This window comes from Myotis yumanensis, unplaced genomic scaffold, assembly GCF_028538775.1.
Source record: "Myotis yumanensis isolate MYYU_CA2020_CCGP unplaced genomic scaffold, mMyoYum1.0.hap1 SCAF_2, whole genome shotgun sequence".
Taxonomy (NCBI): Eukaryota; Metazoa; Chordata; class Mammalia; order Chiroptera; family Vespertilionidae; genus Myotis; species Myotis yumanensis.
In genome coordinates this window covers 149,350,926-149,372,614 of record NW_027223753.1, presented here as the reverse complement: position 1 = coordinate 149,372,614, position 21,689 = coordinate 149,350,926, and the positions used below count along the sequence as shown (strand labels likewise).

Here is a 21,689-nt window from a genome sequence, read left to right as displayed (position 1 = left end):
CCCTAGCTTTATTTAGTTCTTGATTTATTTAGTTCTAAATTCATATCAAACTCTTCCTCACCCACAATGATCTCCAAACATCATGTAATTTTTACTTCTCAGATCCATCCTTCCCCTAAAATCCCTCTGCCAAATTGTCTTTACCTCCACAATCTTCTCTTCCCATTAATGACTACAATAGTTTTCCCTTTTGCTTGTCCCTCATGAATCCAATATATCATTTACATTGCTGTCAGAGCTATACAATGTTCTCAAATCAGACTTAGTAGTTACCTACATTCAAAAGCTCCTCACTCCCTACCACATAAAGTTTAATCCCTTTAGCAAAAGTATTTAAAAATCCATTACTTCCCTCCATAAAGCTCATGCTTATTAAACCACATGAGAACATTAATTCCCTGCAGAGTCCTCAGTCCAATCTCTTTCCAGTCTCTTTGCAGTCTAGAATGCCCTCTTTTTCACTGATATTCCCTCACAGATGGAAATCTTAATTCTTTCTTCAAGGTTCAGCTAGAAAATTGGGTCCTCTATTAAATCTTATCCTATTCACAGTTAAACTGCTACTTCTTCTGTAATCCCATAACACTTTGTTTATAGTATTACTAACTAAGACAATTCATTTTCCCTTGCATTACTGTTTGTTGTATTTGTAAAGCACTGTATTGCAATTTAATAAGGATTTAATTTTCACAGAAACTCTGTACATTTTATTGGAAATGAAACAGAAAGAGAGATTAGTAACTGGGTTTTAAAAAGTCTCTCTCTCTCTTCTGATTCCAAATCTCCAAACAGTGAAATTTTGTATTTCTTAGGGGCAAAGACTCCAAGAGCTTAGCACAGTTCTTTCTGTGTAACAGATGCTCTGTGTTTTAATAAACATTCTCTTCTCTGTTTGAAATAACCCTGCTTTACCTGTCTGAACTCTAATCTATTCTTGAAAACATAGCTCAAAGGTTCATCTCTAATTAGCTTTCCTTAACTCTTCCAGGGCTTACCTTTTTTAGGCTGAATCATACTACTTGGTATGTTGTTACAAATGTCTTTTACATATATATTTTTAAATGCATTAGTCGTAGTAATGGGTTTATAAGCTTGGGTGTAACCACCATGTCTTATTCCACCGTGGTATTTATTGTCTATACTACCTAGCCCTTAGTTGGTGCCCTGTCACTTGTTTTCTGAATGATGCTTAATAGTCCCCAAGTCTATTCCCTGCTCCAATTTCTAAGCCCTTTATTTTTATGCATTACAGGTAGATATCAACTGTTGGAAGAATTATCATATTTAACAGTAAATATTACTCAAACCACTCCCAAATTTAAAGCTCACAGGTCAAGGAAATATTTTAATCATCTAATGGGAGAAAAATCTAGAGTGACTATTTTAGATGACTGTAGAGGGCAGCAAAGCAACAGTAGAGTATCCTCAAAGAAAAATGTGTTCTTAGGGAATTTCAGATTTGTTTTTTTTTTTATTTTCTAGCAAATGCTGTTATGATTAAAGCTTTTAGAATTGAGACATTTTAGTGTGCTATACACAAATTTCACCAATTACTCATATATTTAAACATTTTCACTATCAATTATAAATATAAAAAAAATGTATCAATGCCCAGATCCTTTATACACAATTGAAAAAATTAGTTTCATAAACAATACATAACTTCAAAATAGCCACCATAATTGCTAACTCATTTACGAATCTAAAAGTTGAAAATGTTTTTCCATCGAAGTGTAAAAATAACCTATATTAAATACAGAAAAGAATGTCACTAGTAAGCAGTCTTATTTCTTGCTAAGAAATAACATGTCTTCATTAGTATAATTCTAGACTTGATATGCCTTTTTTGTTATTCAAAATCAGTCAATGAACTATATCGATTATCCCAGTTTAATAGAAAAATAAATAAATAAATAAATAAATCCTCTGACATTGTATTAATGTACAACAAACAGAAGGTAACACCTTGAAAGATAATAGGAGTGTCTTACTATTATTTCAATATTAAAGCCCATTTTGGTTCTATTATGAACCAGGAAAATGAATTGTATCATCAAAATAATCATATATATAATCTCAGAATTGCTTAAAAGAATGGGAAAAAAGTATAAAAATATATATTCAACACAACTGCATTATCTGCACATATTTTTCAAGGTTTTTGTTAGAGGTAATTTTTTACCTCTTTTAAGTTTAAAAAGCAGAAATTAGAGATTTAAAGTAGCTGCTACAGTCATTAACATGTGTAGACTCTGGTTTAGTGAAAAAATGCTATGATGTTCTAGCTCTTTGCCAATAGTAAGGATAGAACTGTTAGCTATGTACCTTTCCCTACTTAAATCTCTTCAAAAACAAAGAAAATGAGAAGCTTTAAAAAAAATTTTTTTTTTTAAATTTAAAGTAATGGAACCAGGTTATCTCTGAGCAGATAAAACCAGTTTATTGTCTGACTTAGTATTAAACTGAACTTATAGCCATGAACAATTCTCTCTAATCTAAATAAAATTAGAAGGGAATTTGGAGTTCATAATAACGACACTTGTGAAATGAATCTTAATCTCTCTCACAGTAACTATGACTAAATTAGAAATCAAACTAGTAATTTTCAAAAACAATAGTCTAAGATATTTTAGTAATGACAATCATGACTATCATGCATAACATATAGAAATAGCTACTATATGAAATTAATCTTATCACAGTTCACCAATACTAACATTTCATTAATATTTTTGTTTTTCCTCTGAAGTGAAACCATTAGAAGAGAAAAAACACACTCTTTATAAACAATGTTCTTAAACACTGAGTTAAGTCCTAGCTGTGTACACCTATTATGTGTCCCCTGGTATTCTCTTGTCCTCCCCAACATTACAAAATAGATTAGCCACCTTAAATTTACCTATTTTATTACTAAAACTCAAATCCAGAGTAAGATCTGTTGTACATCAAGTGAGGTATGACTGTATCTAAACTGGGGTAAATAAAACACAGCTGATCTTGCAATACCAAAGAACTGTATCCATCATAGGTCAATTCTGCAAACACTCAAGATTCAAAACGGGTAAGACACTGTGGAATAAAGAAATGGAAGTAAAGAAAGCAAACAGAATTTTTAGAAAAAAGACAACCACAAAGAACTATGTCATCAAGCAACTTCTTTAAAATCTACCAACCTCTTCTGTTTAAGTAAATGTGTGTGTGTGTATTCCCACCCATCTTGGCAGGTAAGAATAGGAGTAATATCAAGACAGGAATAAATAACAAGTGTACAGACCCCTAAGGATATGTTTCCTAGATGGTGTTCTGCACAACATAGCTTCTGCAACATAACAGATATTACACAAAAAAAGATAATTTGTTTAATTAGTTTGTAAAACAATATTTTACTGAAGAATTTCTTAGACCATTAACAAACTAATGTACATAGTGACTTTTCATGAGGGTGCTATATGGCTAGCTTTTCCCATTCCCGAATGTATTCAATTATACTACTTTCTTCCAAAAAGATATCTTCTGAGACTAGTATTTCACTGAAATATTGTGGCAAACATTGCTCTAAACCAAAAGCATGAAAAAATGAACAGAATTTGCATGCAGTTCCCACTAATGACCACATGTCACACTGTTAAACACAGAACAGGGTAGGCCTCCAGGGACTAAGGATTTGAAAGATATCTAGGATCAGATAGGAAATAAAGCAAATTCAGAAAAGTTTTTATAGTTATTTATTATAACTATTATTCTACTTTATTATTTATTTCAACATGGAAGATGAAATCATAAACCAAGTACTCTCTGATACCAGTTTACTATATAATAAATTTGGTCAATTCCTTAAACCGTTATAATGCGAGAAAAGCAAATATTAAAATCAATATAACTTAAAAAATAATTTGTGTTTATTCTGATATGTGCTATGATGTATATAATGAAGCTTGAAGCAAAGTCTTTACTGCAAAGAGCACATATTACAAAAAAAAGTTATAATTAAATACTAACTAATTATAGTATCTAGTCTATACTATATAGTATAGAAGGTTCCATGGAGAAAATCTTAAACAGGGCACTTCAGAATCTGACTAGGTAGGAAGAGTAATATCATTTTAGGCCTTATAAGGAACAGAGAAGGACATAACTACTTCAGAAATAACAAATAATTTAGACCTGCACTGTCCAATATGGTAGCCACCAGCCACACCTGACTACTCAGCACATCAAATACAGCTAGTTCAAATTATATTATATACCAGATTTCAAAGACTTATTATGGAAGCAAACGTATCTCAAATTTTAAATATTAACTGCATGCTGAAATGATATTTTTGGTTATATTGTATTAAATAAAATATTAAGATTAATTTCATCTGCTTCTTTTATTTTTTTAATGTGGCATCAGGAAGACTTTATGATTGTGGCTCACATTTGATTTCTATTAGACAGTGCTGGTTTAAAACTAAGTTTGATTTTACTGTTAAACTCCTGAAATAAAGAAAATTGAGAGCCTACCCATATCAAGCACATGGGGACACATGAACAAAATAGTGGAGTATTATTTCTTTCAGAAGAGTGACCACATCTGGTCAAATCATAAATAAAAATTCTGTAAGAGTACTTTGGAGGGAAAACAGAATCATCTTATAATGTCTCTTAAAATTCAAATGCCCCAACACCCAGGATTCACTTCCCACCCCTCTTGCAAAAAACTGATGATCCAGTAAGTCCATAGTGAAGCCTGGAATGTTTGAAAAAGATTACCTAGTACCTATAATTTGAATCCATCCACACATCCTACTTTTGCTGACCCTGGCTATCTGAGAATAATGATTTATATCCCCTCCCTGCTTTAAAATTTTTTTTTATTTCTTCTGAAGAAACCTAGGCTGAGAGCCTTTGCTGGTGTAATGGCCAACCTATTTGAAATAAGAACAAGTTTGATTTTATTTTTAAAGATTAAAGTTAAAGGAGACCAAATAAAGTTTTTAAAAAAACTATTATATAAACTTCTCCTATCTATAAAGTCACATTTACTATCTTACACCTAACAAAATAATCATTTAAAGTGTTGAAAAGCATACTGTCATTTCTTAGCCAATTAACCCAGTTATGAGCTGGTATGTTTACACATACCAGTTTATGAGTCAAATTCCAGTTTATGAGTATCTATTCACAATGCAACAGGTAGCTCTTTCCTACTCATCTTAATTAGCAGAATGAATGTTGGACAGTCAATAGGGTTACAAGAAAAACAATCTCCCCGGATGCTGAAAATTCACAATATAAGTATGCAATAAATATAATATCCTTTCTAAAGCAATTACAGTATCTCCAAATATAGCTTGTATCTATAGGTTCAGAAGAGGCAGCTCTTAATAAAATTTTAAAACAGTGATCTATAAGAAGTGAGTCACTTAGGAAAACACTTAAAGCTCACCCTTGATAAAGATTCAGAAGAAATACTATTTAAATATATGACTAGACTATGTCAAAACCTATTATAAAAATTATAAATTTTATAAAATTCTGGAGAGAATATGGGTTCAAGACTTTACAATTTTAGATTAAAATATAAAAGGTAATCAAAGTACAACATTAATGGTATGAACACTTTTGGATCTGAGTGCTTGGCACACAGAACCATCCTTACTGACTTAAAGATTATTTGATTTCATATTAATAATATTGATTAATTAAATACGGTGTCTATTGTAAACCATATAGTCCTTCTCAATTTTTATGAAGACTTCAATAGGTTACAGAATATGCTATAGCAATATATTATTTACTCACTAATTTTTAAGGAGTAAATTACAGAATGTCAAAACATTAATTTTTAGCAAACACCTCTTCAATAATTTCCAAATATGCAAAAGCCATAAGTTTTATTCCTTGACTTACTATACAGATACAAAATGTACATCAGAGTTGCCAAGTCACTAAATTATGTGTATAAAATATATGTACTGGAAAACTTAAGTGACATACATAAGGTAAATACACACACACAAATATATTTTCCAATTCCTATTTCTGATGCCGTAGCTAAACACAAGAAAATATTTTATCTTTTTTGCTTGCTTTTAAGTTTGGTTCACTTTTCAATTATATCTGTTCAGGATACAGAAAGATTCATACATGCAATATGAATTATAGGCCCCAACCTGATACTATAAGTAACTTGATAAAGTATAAGCGAAGTTGACACTCTCCTCTTCAACTCCACATTTTCAACATAATCACTAACATTCTAAGTGACTCTATGGAACTACCAAGTCCTAAAATACGTTCTACATCACGAAGGGAAGATTCAACTAGGTTTCATATAGTTACACAGTTGATTTCACCATATCCCAATATTCTGAAAAGTGGTCATCTATACATTTATTTGAAGTAAATTTAACAGATATCCAAAAAGTACTGACTACACTAAACACTTAAAATAATGATGTAAAGTACAAATACAAGTCACTGAACTTAAAAACTCAATTATTCAAGATATCCTAGTAGAATTTAAGAGTGACAAATACCAGGCTGGTTGGCTTTAATGTGCAATACACTAACTAAATGATAACATTTAAATGTTTACTGTATTGCATGCACTCTGCTAAATGTTTTATTTTAATATTTCATTTAATCTTCACAAGAACTCTATAGGCAAGGTAATATCAATTTTTTTAAAAGATGAGAAACCTTAAGTTTACTGAGGTTAAATAACTTGCCAAAGACTCACACATCTAGTAAGTGGCAGTCTTTTTTCAGAATCAAATTATATAGCATCTAAACCATAAACTGCAGAGAAGAGACAGAGAAAGAGAAAGAACTTGTACTATCTACTATAACGTCTAACCTCAATAAGAATATATGACTTAACTTATTTTTGTAAAGTAGTTCCCCCGCCCCCCTCAGTTTACATTCATATATCTTTATCTAATGGGTTAGGTATCCCTCTTCTGGGCATAGTACCTCATGCAGATCTCTTTTATAAACTCCAAACTGTCCTAAAATCATCTATTTCCTTTATGTCTACCACATGCTATAAAATCCTTGAAGTCAGGATTCTGCTTTAGTCATGTTTTATGCCCCCAAGAACCTGTTAACTGCCAGGAATATAAAAAGTATTGAAAGTGCTGTTAGAGGTTCAACATCATATTAGATCTTTTCTAAACATCATCTTAAGATAAAACCTTACTGAAAGTGGAAATAGTAAAATCCTAGATTCAAATAGGAACTTATGAATTAACGTCAAATAGTATAGCTTCTCTTTCATTAATACTATATCCCTGCTAACACTCTACATCTCAAGAAAAAAGTTGGGAAGAAAAGTGAGATAAATCTGATCACCTATGAATGGATCATAAAGAAACATGAAATTCCAGAATTAAATAAATGAGGTTTCTCAAGTCAGATGGTACTGTAAATCTAGTCTCCTTAACCTGGTTATACCTAGGAATTTGTTAGGCTTAAAAAATATATCAAAACCTGGCAGTTTATCAACCTGTAAAATTCTCACTTAAAAAGTTCAGTTCTTCAAATAAGATAACTAATGTGTATCCCCAAACAGCAAATATGATGTAATTTTTATAGCTTTCAGAATATTGAATCTACCAATTGCAAGGTTTTTTTTAAGCAGTCAAATTAACATATGAAAATTACCTTGTACTAAAGATGATACTGCAAAAGTTGAATATAAGACTATGCAAAATGTAAACCAGGTATCAAAAACACTAACAAAATGAAAACAGATCTGTGCATTATAAAAAAGTAAAGCATTCTGTTAAGACAAATCATCAGATAGACATCTCTTTAAAGCCTAAAAATTTTTTCAACTCTGAAACTCAAACATTAGTACATGCTAAACCTTGTAAGCATTATAGGAATGTTTGATCAACGAACAGGTTATATGAAGAAAATTATGTTCCCATACTTACTAAGCATCCATACATCACAACTGTGCCCTAGTCAGACTGAATTTAAAAGAGACAAAGGTTGACAGAAAAAAATCATCTTAAGGGTTAACAAATTAGGGTGTTATAACACTATAAGCCAAAAATGGAAACTCTTAAAATGAGCAGTGCACATGAACACAAAACTAGTGTCTGCCTCTACAACTACAAACAGAGTTGACTCTGAAAACTTCAATTTACACCTCTCCTAAATCACAGTCCATGTGCCTATTACTGCTTGGATTTTTAGGACTCTAAAATACCAAGTCCCTTCTATAAGCACATTAGTAAAGAGATTTTTAAAAATGTATTTTCTTCTTCCACGAGAAAACCAATGTGTTCCTTCAAAAAGCAAACACTTCACTTGCACAACTGTGAAATTATTACCCAAATTCTATTTCCTTGTATTAGCTGTACGTCTAGATTCAGTCTTCCATAGGGCTTTTGCCTAGCTAGATAAGCTTTTACTGGAGGTACAAATAATATTCCTCAGTCCTTAACACAATCTAAGTAAAGACAGTAAAACTGTTAACACTTTTCTCCCACCCAACTGTAATCCACAGTCCTCCTTAATGGCAAAGAACAGTACACAAATTCAACCTAGAATCTTGCATTAATTTAAAGAGGCAACAGCATTAAGAATTGGGTGGTGGAACCAAACACCTGGAGCGTGGGGCTACGAAAACACTGTAGACTGGACAACATACCATTTACCATCGTATACTTTGTAAATCGCAAACTTTCATGACAGTGCTTGAACCGTGGTGGTGAACTGCTGGCTGGTGGCAATGCTCAGCCTACAAGAGGCACTCAGTCTCTTGAAAACTTTGCCTCCCTCATAACCAACCACCTTGACACACCTACCCCAACAGGATTCTCCTTTTTCTAAATCGTAATAGCCAAGAAATCCGCACACATCTTTCCTTTTAATAAATACTGGTAAAACTCTCCTTGTAATAAATACTGGTTTCATTTAACATTGCATGACACACGGGGATCCAACAGCAGCCTCATGAACCGGTAAAAAAAAGTCTTGGGTAAACCAATCTCTGAGCAAACGTCAATTTTGCTCCTCCACTTCCTCACCGAGTAAGAGCCTTTGAATGAATCAAGTACTGCAGTGTTGATGGTATTACCAAAGGGCCGATACAGCTAATCCCCGAAGACTGGTGGCCTTATTTGGCCAAATCATCACCTTCTATGAATGGTCACTCATGTCCATCTCTCGTGCATGAAAGACATTTCTTACAGGATCCTGAGCAAGCAGGCTTCTAGCTTCCCGTATCTAGGGACAGAACTTACAAAGAGAATCGCTCCCAGGAAAACTGTACCATCAGCACGAGGGAAGGGATGGGGAAGAGGCATGGTGTTTGCCGTGATCAGAAGAGCCATGCACAGTCGATGCCATATTTAACACATAAATCAAAGCCCTGGGGACAAATCGTGTTTGCAAAAATAAACGCTGACAGTGTGAGAGAAGTCCCACAAACGGAGGCAGCGACGGGCTCCACGCAAAGCCATCCCGAGGCAGGCAGGCGGGGCAGAACCGGGCCAGAGGACGGGGGCCAACGGACTGTAGGGGATGCTGCAGGGTGGGCGCCAAGGATGCCTCCTCCCGGGCGGAAGGCGGGGAGAGACGGACCCGAAGGCTTCGTTCCGTCAGACCCTGGTCCCTAAAGGTATCTGGCATCACAGCTCAAGTTTCACCGGGGAACAGGGCGGCGGCAAACGTGCATCCCGGCACCCCAGCCCCAGCCCAGAAAGTCCGCGCTCTCGGTTTCCGGCTCGAATTAGCGAGGAAGTAACGGTGGCCGGAGCACTCCCGGCGGGATCCGGGCAGAAAGCAGCACCGCCCGAGCCTGGCCATCAGCGCGGCCGCGGCGGAGGGAGCGGGCGGCCGGCGTCGCACTCGCGGGCCCGGCCCTTCCCGGGCCTCGCCCCGGGCGCGGCGAAAAGTTTCCAGCCAAAGTCCGCTGCACCCGCTCGCGCAGCCAACCGCCCAACGCAACCGCCTCGCCGCTCGGGAGAGCCGCCCGCGCGGGCCCGGCCGCGGTGCCGGGACCCCCGGCCGCGCCTCCCTCAGCCCACGCCGCCGCCGAGGTCCACTTACCGCAGAGCCGGGAGAAGAGCAGCAGCGGGAAGAGCAGCAGCAGCAGCGGCGGCGGCGTCGGGGGCGGCAGCAGGAGCCCGGCCCCGGGGGGAGAAGCGAGGGAAAGTTGTGCTTTGCCGCCTCCGGGACACAGCGGAGCCGGCCCCGGGGTCCGCGCCATTCCCCACCCTCCCCCCGGCCCGCTCGCCCGCCCGCCCCCTCCGGTTCCCCGGGACCCGGCGCCTCCGGCTCTGGGCGGCGGCGGCAGCGTCTGCGGCGGAAGGTCGGGCGCGCGCCTCCCCAACTCCTAGTTGCTGAGCCTCGGCTGCCGGCTGACACTGCGCCGAGCGCTCGCGGCTGCCTCGACACCGCCGTCGCCGACGCCACTGCCGAGGCTGAGGCGGGAGCCGCCCGCCCGCCGCCGCCACTCCCCGCCCCCCCCTGCACCCGCCCGCTCCGAACTCCTGAGAACTCGGAACGCACCACCCCGCCCGCGCGGGAGGGGAGAGGAAGCCGACCCCCGAGCGGCCACTGGAGCCCGCCCGCCCCACGCAACTCCGGCTCCCGTCCGATCCCGGACTGCCTGCCGCGCCTCCTCCCGCCCCACTCCCCTCCACACGCTCCACCCCTTTCAAAAAAAAAAAATCTCTTCTCTCCACTTTGATAACGGGTTTCTCCCAGAGCAGGGCTCTAAAAGGGACAGGAAAATCTGGAATGGGTTAGTAGGCCCCGCCCCTCGCCCCGGCGTCGCACCCCCCCGCCCAGCCTTTCCAATGGTCTCGCCCACTCCGCCCTAGTGGGTCCACCGCTGCCCCGACGCAGACAGAGGCGGAGGGCGGCGGCGGGACAATCGGCTCGCGGCCGGCCTCGCCCGCGCCGGCTCTCCGTCTGGCGGGGACCCCGGGCCGGGAGGGCGTGGGGAGGGGAGAGCGGGATGGGGTGGCCCCTCCGTTGTCCCTGCGAAAGGTTCCTGTCCAGGAAGCTGGACGCAGCCTGCAAGACTAGTTTGTCCTCTCTCTCCTCGCCGGGGGCGCACGGGGCCGAAAGGAGAGACTTTGTCCTTCCTCCTGCTTCCCGGGACAGCTTTGCTCCCCGAATTCTTCCCTTCCTCCCAGCCTCCCTCCCCCTCTGCCCGCCGAGGCACCTTTGCACGGGCTTTTTTTTTTTTTTTTTGCTCCTTTCACTGGAGGGGCGGCTCGGAGGCAGGGTCAGCGTTGCCGGGCGAGAAGTGGGGGTCCCGGAAGGTTTGCTTTCCCGCTCTGGCTTCTTCCCGGCGGCCAGGCTGTCGGCTCTCCTCGCCTGGCGACTGGCAACAGGAGGCCGTGGATCTCCCCGATCGGAGCGCCCCGAGTGCGGTGGTGTTTTTCTTGGGGTTTGTTTCATTTGCATGTTCGCACGTGTCGTTTTAGTTTCATTGCTTGCTCTCCCTTGAACTTACGGCGGGGAAAGCGACCTCGGGAACTGTTAAACCCTCTGCCCCGAAGAAGAGCGTCTGGGGTCCACCACCACCCGTCCTCACCCCCGGCGGGTTGCTCGCCCTGCCCTGTTCCTCCGCCCTCGGCGCACAGCTCTGGCGGCCGGACCTCGGAACCACAGCCGCGGGCGGTGCTGCCGGGGTGGTGGACATTGTGAACTGTCCCGAGAGGAACTGGAGGCAGGGGACGCACATCCTCAGCCCTGGCACCATTCATTTTACGTAGATCTTGCCATCTCCACCCATAGTCACAGATACGCTCCAATGAGAAGGAAGTCGAAGTAGGATCTAGCCGCCTGTCTCAGCTGAACTAACGCTTGCCTGCCCCCAAGATCACTATTGTCATCCCCCTTCAATCACGAGGGTCTCCCATTCACCAACTGGCTATGTTTTACCTACACCCTTAGGCCCTCCTCTTTTTTTTTTTAACTCCCGCCTCCCATCCTAGTTCTGAGTTTGGAATCTCTCTTCCTCCACCCCCTTTCCTTTCTCCCACTCTGTGCCTGCCTGCCTGCCGCCGGGACCCCTGTAAGCCTGCCTCCAGCAGCCGCTCCTTTCCATCACCTCTAGCCTCAGGATGCATTATGACTAAAACTTGTCCTGCATCTGCTCTGGGAAATCCCCTAATGATGATCAGAACTGACGAAAAGTAGCTATTGTGACTCACCTAAGCTCTGCTGACACCGCCGTTTCCCCTGAGATTATTTATTTTCTATTTTCGCATTCCCTAAACCAAAATTCACTGCTAAATTTAGACAGAGCCCACTACGCAGTGACTAGCTAATTATCTGTTTAGATAGCACTTTAACAGTTGCAGAGACTCAGTAAATAACGAAAATTTTAATATCACTAGCCACCCCCAGCCTGCAGCCTTTCCCTGATAATTCCAGTCTCCAGAAAAAAAAGTAATTTAGCCAACATTTGAAAAGGTGCCAAGTGGTTAATGTGGGGGCCAAGGTGCAATTGCTACAGAGACCACACGGGATTAGCTGGGTTAGTCTTCTCAAAAGGATGATATGGAGCTTTAAAACTATATATCCTCCATATTTTGAAAAATTGGATTAGTGGCATGCTATGGTTATACTTTCCTCTGACCCAAAGTGAAGAGAGAGCTTGGAAGAGTAGTATTCATAGATGTTATATAAGCATTAAGAGAGCACCATGCTGGTGTTTTATGTACTTACAAGCATTATGTTCTAATAATAATAATTTGTGCTGATATAGCATCTTCACCAAGAGATGTCAAACCGCACAGAAGGTAGCAATTATTACTATTCCTACTTGACAGCTGGAGAAACCTAGGCACAGAGGTTAAGTGCAAATACTACAAGCCATGTGTGGTGGTTTTTCTGCCAGAACCAAGTTCTCACTTTCCAGTGGATACCACTAAGCTCTCAAGATTCCTTAAGTTAAAAACAAATTTATTGAAGAAACTCAAATTTCTACTTTCTAAGTGCCCAGTCTTAAATTATGTTCTTAAATACATACCCACCCCAAGCTTTCATATTAGAAATTAGTTACAAAAAAATATTTTACATTACATAGTACAGCTCATTTCTTTCTTTTTAAAAAAGTGTTTTTATTGATTTTAGAGAGAGAGAAGGGAAAGGGAGAGAGAGAAACATCCACTAGAGAGAAACATGGGCAGCCTCCTGGATGCCCTCCACTGGGGATGGACCTCCTCAACCCAGGCATATGCCCTGACCTGGAGTCGAACCAGTGACCTCTTGGTGCATAGGAGGACACTCAACCAACTGACCCACACTGGTTGGGCTCAGCTGCTTTTTTCTTTTTTTTTTTTCAAGGAGCAGAATTATTGTTGGTTTTTAAAAAACCTTTAACATGAGAGCATTACTTGGTTTTATTCTATTTTTTTTTTGTCTAAATTTATAGATAAGTTTACCTTTATTGTTTTAGGGACAAACTGGTTGAAAGAATGCTTAATCATAGCTAACTTACTAATATTTGTAGTAGCATTGAATCCAAAGTATGCATGTATTTTCCAGGAAAAAAATTTATCTGACTAAAAAACAACATGATTCTAATGCCAAAAATGATTTCATTGTTTTGGGTTAAGAATACTTTCCCACTTTCTGCCTCAAAAGACTGCTGGCCAATTGTTTCATTAATTCTTAACTAAAAAACAAAGGTTGACATGTTAAAGAAGTAATTGTGTACAGTGCTGGACATTTTTACATTTACTCAAACAATCCAAATTAAAGGTTTAAGACTATTATTAGAATTTCATAGCTGACTCTGAAACAAAGGAAGTATTTTATAGTAGAGGTAGGCCATTACGTACTCTAGGTAGTTCCACTTACTATCAGCAAAATTTTTATAACCTGCTATGTGAAGAAGTATAGCTTTTCCCTCAGTGGAAGAGATAAGCAATGTTTTTTGGAATGTTTGAACTTGGTACTATCCTGTATAATAAAAGGCCAATATGCAAATCAACTGCATGGCGGCAGATTGAATGGTCGCTATGATGCGCACTGACCACCAGGGGGCAGACACTCAATGCAGGAGTGTTCCCACAGTGGAAGTACTGCTCAGCCAGAAGCCCTGAGCTGGGCTCACGGCTGGTGAGTGCAGCAGTGGTGGAGCAGTGGTGGCAGGAGCCTCTCCTGCCTCTGCTGCAGGCAGGCCATAAGGAGCAAGAGGTCTCGAACTGTGAGAGCCCTGGACTTTGAGAGCGATGTCTGACTGCCATCTTGGGCCCGATCCCATGGGCCTAAGCCAGCAAGTGGACATCCCCCAAGGGGTACCAGACTGGGAGAGAACACAGACCAGGCTGAGGGGACACCCTTCCCCCCAGTGCACAAATCTCATGCACTGGGTCTCTAGTATTTGATAATAAGCTGATTTTACCCAGCTATAATCATAATCTTCTAAAGCAGAACTATGCAAATAGTTTAAAAACAAACTGCAACTTCATAGAAAAAGTCCATCCATTTACAAATCTTCACCAACCTCACATTTACCAAATGTAACTATTTCCTACTAAAAAGATCTCCCTACTCCCATAGATTTATACTGTGTTCTTCCTCATATTTCCTTGGGGTCAAATTTCACTCTATCATTGAGATCTTCTATCAAGAGCCCTCCTATCTCAATTCTTATCCTCTCTTATTTTTTTCCCCTGTACTCACCATCTGACATGATATATCTTTATATATTGTCTGTCTTCCCTTTGCTAAAATTAAAGTTCCATAAGGTTGGGTGGGAGCTGTATATTTTTTCACTGTTCAAACCCAACCATCTAGAATAATATCTACTATATAGGTACCAGTTTGGATGATTAAATGATTATAATGACATAGCATACTCAGATGTACAACTAATGGCAGGTAAACTCAAAAGAATTTTAATGTTTTAAGGTCTTGAGTATATGATCATCTTGAGTTTTTAAGCTGGATGATAATTACACTGACTAGTGCTTAAGAAACTCCATTTAATTTATTCCAGTGCTACTTTTTTTTCTTTTCTTTTTAAGGGTATTACATATGTGTCCAGTGCTACTTATTAAACTATTCTCTTTCCCCTCCATATTCACCCTTCCAGATGCCTGATTTGTAATATGGGAGTTGTGGTTCTGCAATCTGCCTCCTTTGCCAACTGACTTCCTGGTAGGTGCTATCAATAGAAGTCACTGAGGGAGGGTAGAAGGTAAGAGGAGGGAGAAGAGACCTGTTCCTTTCTGTTTGCTTACTGCTCCTATCAGCATCACCTCAGCAGTAATAGCCCTTCACCCTGTCACCAGCAGTTGGTTCCAGCCTCCCACTTGTTTTATATCCTGAGAACCAGACTCATCACAACCCCTCAGAGGTACCCAGCACCAGCCAGGCTGTGCCATTTCTCAGGGGTCCAATCCCTAGCTCATCAGGATCCCTCCTCTGAGCTTCTGAGTTCTAATAACCCAACCTTTCCCCTTTGTTCCTCCAGCTCTAAAGGTGGTAATGGATTCCTACATTTCATATCTTTGGATCACCTCAGTTTCCCCTATTTAGTCTGGAGACCTCCCTTCCAACCCCTGTGTAACAATACCCTATTATTAAGTTCCTTCAGTAACATAGTATGGTCTCTCTTTTTCTGATCAGATCTTGATTGATGCTCTATTTTTCAGTGACTAGTTCTCAAACTTTCCCTTGTAACAGTTATTTTCTCTAAGTCAAATTATTTAAAATAGAGGCAACATCAATCCATCAATTAATGTAAATAACAGCAGTAAGGAAAATGAGCAAAATGTGTTCCTTTAATTGGCAATAATCCAGATTGAGCAAAGGTGGGTTTGAAATAAGTAAATTTGGAGGAAATTATGTTGGTGTTTTAGTCATATATACATATGATTTGTTGATATTTCTCATCTAGATCACGTTAAAAACAAAAAGAAATTTCGAATTTTTGGTGATTTTTTTTTACAGACCTTGAGTACACTTGAGAATCATTATAGAGCTAAAAGATAATAGGATTATGTGGGGGGGGGGGGGAAGAATTGGACTTCTCTAATAAACTTATAATTAAAACATACACTTCGAATAACTATCTAAAAGCTAACTTTTTAAAAAATAATATACAACTCTTTTGTAGAATGCTAGATTTCCAAAGAATACAGTTTGAGAAAGGGATATTTAGAGAGAGAGAAGAGCTATGCAACTGCATTATGGTAGGTTAAATACAAGGGAACTGAAAGCAACAAATGAACAAACAAGACATACAAACAAAAACTCACAAACACAGACAACAGTATGGTGGTGACTAGAGGGAAGAGGGTAGAGGAGTAGCAATGTGGTGACGGAAGATTTGACTTTGGGTGGTAAATACACAATGTAGTATACAGATGATATATCATAGAATTGTACACTTGAAACCCATATAATTTTATTAACCAATGTCACCGTAATAAATTTAATTAGAAAATAACAGCGTTATCAGAAACAAAAATAAAGAGGCAGGTTAAATTTAGGAAAGATGATTGACCTATTATGTGCTGGAGTCTATATTAGGTGTTGGGAATGGAAAAACCCAAGTCCTTAACCCTCAAACCATAATATTCTTGCAAATAATAAATGGTTGTACAATATAGGAGAGAACAGAGGAGGAGTCCTATGCATGCTTAAGGAAGACTTAACAGCAAAGATGACATTTGAATAGTCTTCAAGAATGAGTGGGGGGTTTTCATACAAATGGGGTAAAAACAGCCGCGGGAATAGGAGAATGATAGATGGAAGGGTACAGAGGCATGATAGAGTATAATGTGTTTTGGAAACCACAAGTATTTCTGTGCTGCTAGTGGGTAAAATTCAAAGGGAAATTAGGAGAAAAGGTAAAAAGTGTTAGATGGGTATGCAGGGTGTTTTTAAACCTCATAAAGAAGTTCAGATTGTATCTGGTAAATCATGAAACAAAGACTTTTGAGTGGGAAAGGACAAAATTAGGTTTGCTAGGAAAGTCAGAGACCAGTGTAAAGATGAGGATGGATGAATTATCAGGTGAGTTGGCAGAAAATTAGTAAGGAAAATGTAAGAACGGAAATAATGAAGGTTTGGATTGAGCAGTGTGATAAAGTGCATGTAAAAAAGAAAATTAATTGAGAAGAACATAGTATTTTAAAACAAACTAGTTTGTTCCCACAGTGGTTTGAATGTGGTATGTCTAGTTAAGAGATAGTAATACAGGCAAATGAGGGAAGTAAGACAAAAGAGACATGAGCAAGAGGATGAAAAAAGAAGCTCTCAAAAGAAGGTAGTGAAAATGTGGATAGAGGCAGAGGGATATTAGAAGAGAGAATATGGAGAAGAAAATGGGGGCAGATCAAATGACAACAGTTGCAATAACATAATTGATAGTTTTATAAATTATTGGGAAATTTTTGCAACTTATTTCTACTTTATATTATTCCTTTAGTTCTTATGGGCATGTCTCAGATTCATGTTATGTCCAGTACAGTTTCTTTTATAATATCATTAATAAGTATTTATTGAATGGAAGGGGGTGGGGAAAAAAAGAATCATTTTGTGAATGGTCTTGCTATTGTTTTTAGATGGAACTGAACTAAATAAGTTTGGTGTCTGTGTGGTTTCAGTACAATGAAGAGCCACTTTTCTCCCCATGAGTGTTTCAATGGATCGTACCCTAATTAATCTAATTAAGGTTGGTGAACACATAGAAAGTTGGAGCACTCAGAGAAGGTATGGAAGCTCTGCCCCCTTCCATGTGCATTGCTCTATGCATATTTTACCTTTGACCATTTCTGAGTTGTGTCATAATAAACCAGCAATACGTTATTCGCTGAGTCCTGAGAACCCTTCTAAAAAGTTGTCAAACCCAAGAAGAGAGTCATAGCCAGTTGGTTAACAATATAAGTGACAACTAGGGACTTGTGATTGGCATCTGAAGTGGGGGTAGTCTTGTGGGTCTTATGGGATCTGTGCTAATTCCAGGAGGCTAGTGTCATAATTGAATTAAAGAACACTCAACTGGTCTAGAGAGTTGGAAAATTGCTTGGTATAGGAACCTCATCACCACATTGCCTTTAACATTTCTATCTTCTAAAACTAAATGGGGGGATGCCCTAGCCCGTGGTCGGCAAACTGTGGCTCGCGAGCCACATGTGGCTCTTTGGCCCCTTGAGTGTGGCTCTTCCTAAGCCTTAGGAGTACCCTAATTAAGTTAATAACAATGTACCTACCTATATAGTTTAAGTTTAAAAAATTTGGCTCTCAAAAGAAATTTCAGTCGTTGTACTGTTGATATTTGGCTCTGTTGACTAATGAGTTTGCCGACCACTGCTTAACTCAGTGGATAGAGCAATGACCTACAGACCGAAGGGTCCCAGGTTTGATTCTGGTCAAGGGTACGTACCTTGTTTGCAGAATCTCCTCCCTGGCCCAGGCCCTGGTCAGGGCACATGCAGGGAGGAGGCTGTTTCTCTCACATGGCTATTTCTCTTTGTCTTTCCCTCTCTCTTCCACTCTCTCTAAGAAATTAAGGGAAAAATATCTTCAGGTGAGGATTAAAATAAATAAATAAACAAACTAAATGGGGGGGCGGTGCAGATTTTCTCTTAAAAATTTAAGATTTTTTGCCACATCTTCTACAGAAAGCTTCTGGGTGTTTTTTTGTTTGTTTGTTTTGTTTTTGTTTTGTTTTTTACTTCTTCAATCCAGTGTGCCTTGAGCAGGGCTGGGTGTATCTACTTCTAAATTATTGTTCGGTCGCTTTCACTCAACAACATGTCCTCTCTCTCTCTCTCTCTCTCTCTCTTTTTTACTTCTATGTACATCTTTATCTTCTGCTTCTACTGGAAACCCTTGATAACAGTAATACGTTTCAACCTCCTCTGGACCCTTGGTCTCAGTGGAAATTTCTTATGGAAAAGCTTTTTCTAAGCTAGCCTCCTGTTTTCCTACCAGTTTATCATCACTGTTGAATTTACTTTTTCTCTTCCAATTTTTCTCCTCTAATACTTCTATCCAAATCTATTATTCTTCCCTGGCTTTTCCATCTTCTTATCCAAAGTGGACTCTATGGAAAATGGTTCAATAATGCACTCACCAGCCCTTGCCTGAGTTGCTAACCCTCACTAACAGCATTCAGTATTCCTGCGCAGATCAGAACTTACTTGATAAAATCTTACAGGGCACCTGTTATTATTCTCAAAATCATGGTATCAAATTTCCCCTCAGATTCTCAAAGCTACTCAATAGTACTTGTAATCATCCTTATTGAAATCTTTACAGTGACTGCTCCAAATGTTTTTCTTTCTCCCCAGGCTCCCATTCCTTCCCTTGCTTTTTATTTTCCAGAAAAAAATGAAGCTCTCCTAGATTGAATTGCATCAATCATCTTCTAATTTAACTTGTATGTCCTTTCCTCAGCAATAATTTAAAAGTTCATTGACAGTAACCTCATCTCCACTTTCTACCACAAATCAGAACCTATAGATAGTTATATTCTAAGAAGCTGAGGATGGAAGAGATACAACTTATCTTTTAGAAACAGATCAAATACTTTGGGTATTAGAATCCTTAAAATCCATTTTCAGAATCAGGAACTCAGCTTTAAAGATAACAGAGAGTGCTGATAGCTCTGCTACCCAGTTGTACCCTACAATCTGTATGGGAATAAAAAGCCAAACAAAGGAGTTGAGCTAATGTCTAGAACTAAATTGAGGAGCTGTAAGCCACTTATTTGTCGAGGAAATCAGTTCTATCCCTCTCATAATCAAATACATTAATGATTAGCTATTAACTGAAATATGATTTTGGTATAAAGTCTATGTGAGTATTTGGGTAAATAAACGGGTTATATTGTTTTCATATGTAAGTGTGTAACTAGATGGCTAGAACCTCAGGATTGGGAGAAATCTTTGCTGATTTTCTTTGTTCTTTTTGCCCACTGTATGTTTCATAAAAATCCCATTTATTTAATTCCTTAAATTTGTCTCTTTCTATTTTAATAACTATCTTTATGGTTACTTAAATAACTATGAAATATACTATTGAAAAATATCTAGGCATTCATTCTTCTAATACAACTCACCTAGAAAAACTAATATGTCATTTCTGCCAATAGCTGTACAACAGTGTGAGAGAAATCTCTTGGAAACTGACTCTTTTACCTAATAATAAAATAACCTTTCAGAACTATTATATATGTTTTTTTTTTTTTTTTTTTTTTTTTTTTAATATATTTTATTGATTTTTTACAGAGAGGAAGGGAGAGGGATAGAGAGTTAGAAACATCGATAAGAGAGAAACATCAATCAGCTGCCTCCTGCACACTCCCCACTGGGTATGTGCCCACAACTAAGGTACATGCCCTTGACCGGAATCGAACCTGGGACCTTTCAGTCCACAGGCCGACGCTCTATCCACTGAGCCAAACCGGCTAGGGCAAGAACTATTATATATGTTGTACCTGGAGGGATTATTGACAATGAATGAACTACCCTTTCAAATGCCATGATAGAAGATACATTTCATTCATTCAGTGAGTATTATTATTCATGCTCCCTGAAGTAGAGATGTTGCAGGAAAGAAGACCTATAGAGGTCCTTCTTCTCAATGACCTTTCAGTTTAGCACGGGAGGCAGATACTTAAATAAATAACTAGGCAACTTTTTAGCCACAATTTTATTAATGTTGTGAGGAAAGGCTATCAGAAAATGTATATTTGGGACACAAATTAATACATGGGGTCAAAAATAGCTTTATTATGAACTGTTATTTAAGCTAAAACCTCAACAATAAATTGGTACTAACCCTATGAAAAGCAAATCAGTGTGTGTGTGTGTGTGTGTGTGTGTGTGTGTAAAGGGTTCAGTATAAAGCCCACAGTTTGGTCAGTTTTTAAACTGTGCCAGTTATTTGTGTGTAGCTCTTGACTCCATTCATTCCTGACCTTTGTTTTCTGAATCACAGGAGCTGGAAATCAGCAAACTACATGTTGCAGACTCCCTTTTCAGCACATTTCCTGTTAGTTTCTGACACTCTGCAGCACTGGTAGGACATTTGGAGTAAGAGAAATAAGCCATTTTTTTTTTCTGCTTCTGGTGGAACCTCAGGTAGCAGCAACAAAAGTGGTAGAAGACTCCAGTAGTCAGTAAAGGGTTTTAGCAGCATCTCTTGAAAGGCAAATGTCCGTTTAGTTCCAACAGCAATAGGTGCAGGCCTCGTGTCTCCAGCATAGCAAAGAAAAATAAAGGCTAGCAGGCTCCAGCCCAGGGTGGATAGCAGTTTCCTGATCTTGAGTAATAGCTCACTCATTGAAATGGACCTTGGGTTCGATTTTTCTGGCTGTACACTGATGAATAGAAGAATGACATAAGATCCTAGAAAAGTAGAAAAAGTCCAAGTAAAGGAGATTATAGGTAATCTTAAATATTTTGGATTTCATCCTAACATTAATTCAAAGCCATTGAAAGATTCTCAATGGACAAGTGACATGATCAACTTTTCATTTTTAAAAAGAGCAATCTGTCTACCATACACAGAATGGATTGACAAGAATAATAGTAAATTCAAGAATTAGTTAAGTAGATATAGAAATTCAAATAAGAAGTGATGATGGTTAGTAACAAAGTGATGAAAATAGAGAAGTTGACAGAGGGGATTGGTTGGGTTTTGAGGGAAAGAGGAACAAAGTCAAGGATGACTCTAGCATGTGTACTGAGTAGGTGTTGATG

The 21,689-nt window shown here is 39.1% G+C and overlaps 1 protein-coding gene across 3 annotated transcripts in view; it reads right to left on the bottom strand.

Moving 5' to 3' along the window:
- Positions 1 to 10,258, bottom strand: part of NECTIN3 (nectin cell adhesion molecule 3) — a 137,517-nt gene extending 127,259 nt beyond the window's left edge. Inside the window, exon 1 of one of the 3 annotated variants that reach the window (XM_070406157.1) lies at positions 10,051 to 10,258. In XM_070406157.1, the coding sequence (XP_070262258.1) occupies positions 10,051 to 10,210 (160 nt within the window). In that variant the 5' untranslated portion in view covers positions 10,211 to 10,258. Of the gene's footprint in view, positions 1 to 7,925; positions 7,945 to 10,050 lie in introns of those variants that run through there. The other 2 variants (XM_070406156.1, XM_070406158.1) reach the window with 2 other exon arrangements.
- Between the last annotated feature and the right edge of the window lie 11,431 nt (positions 10,259 to 21,689).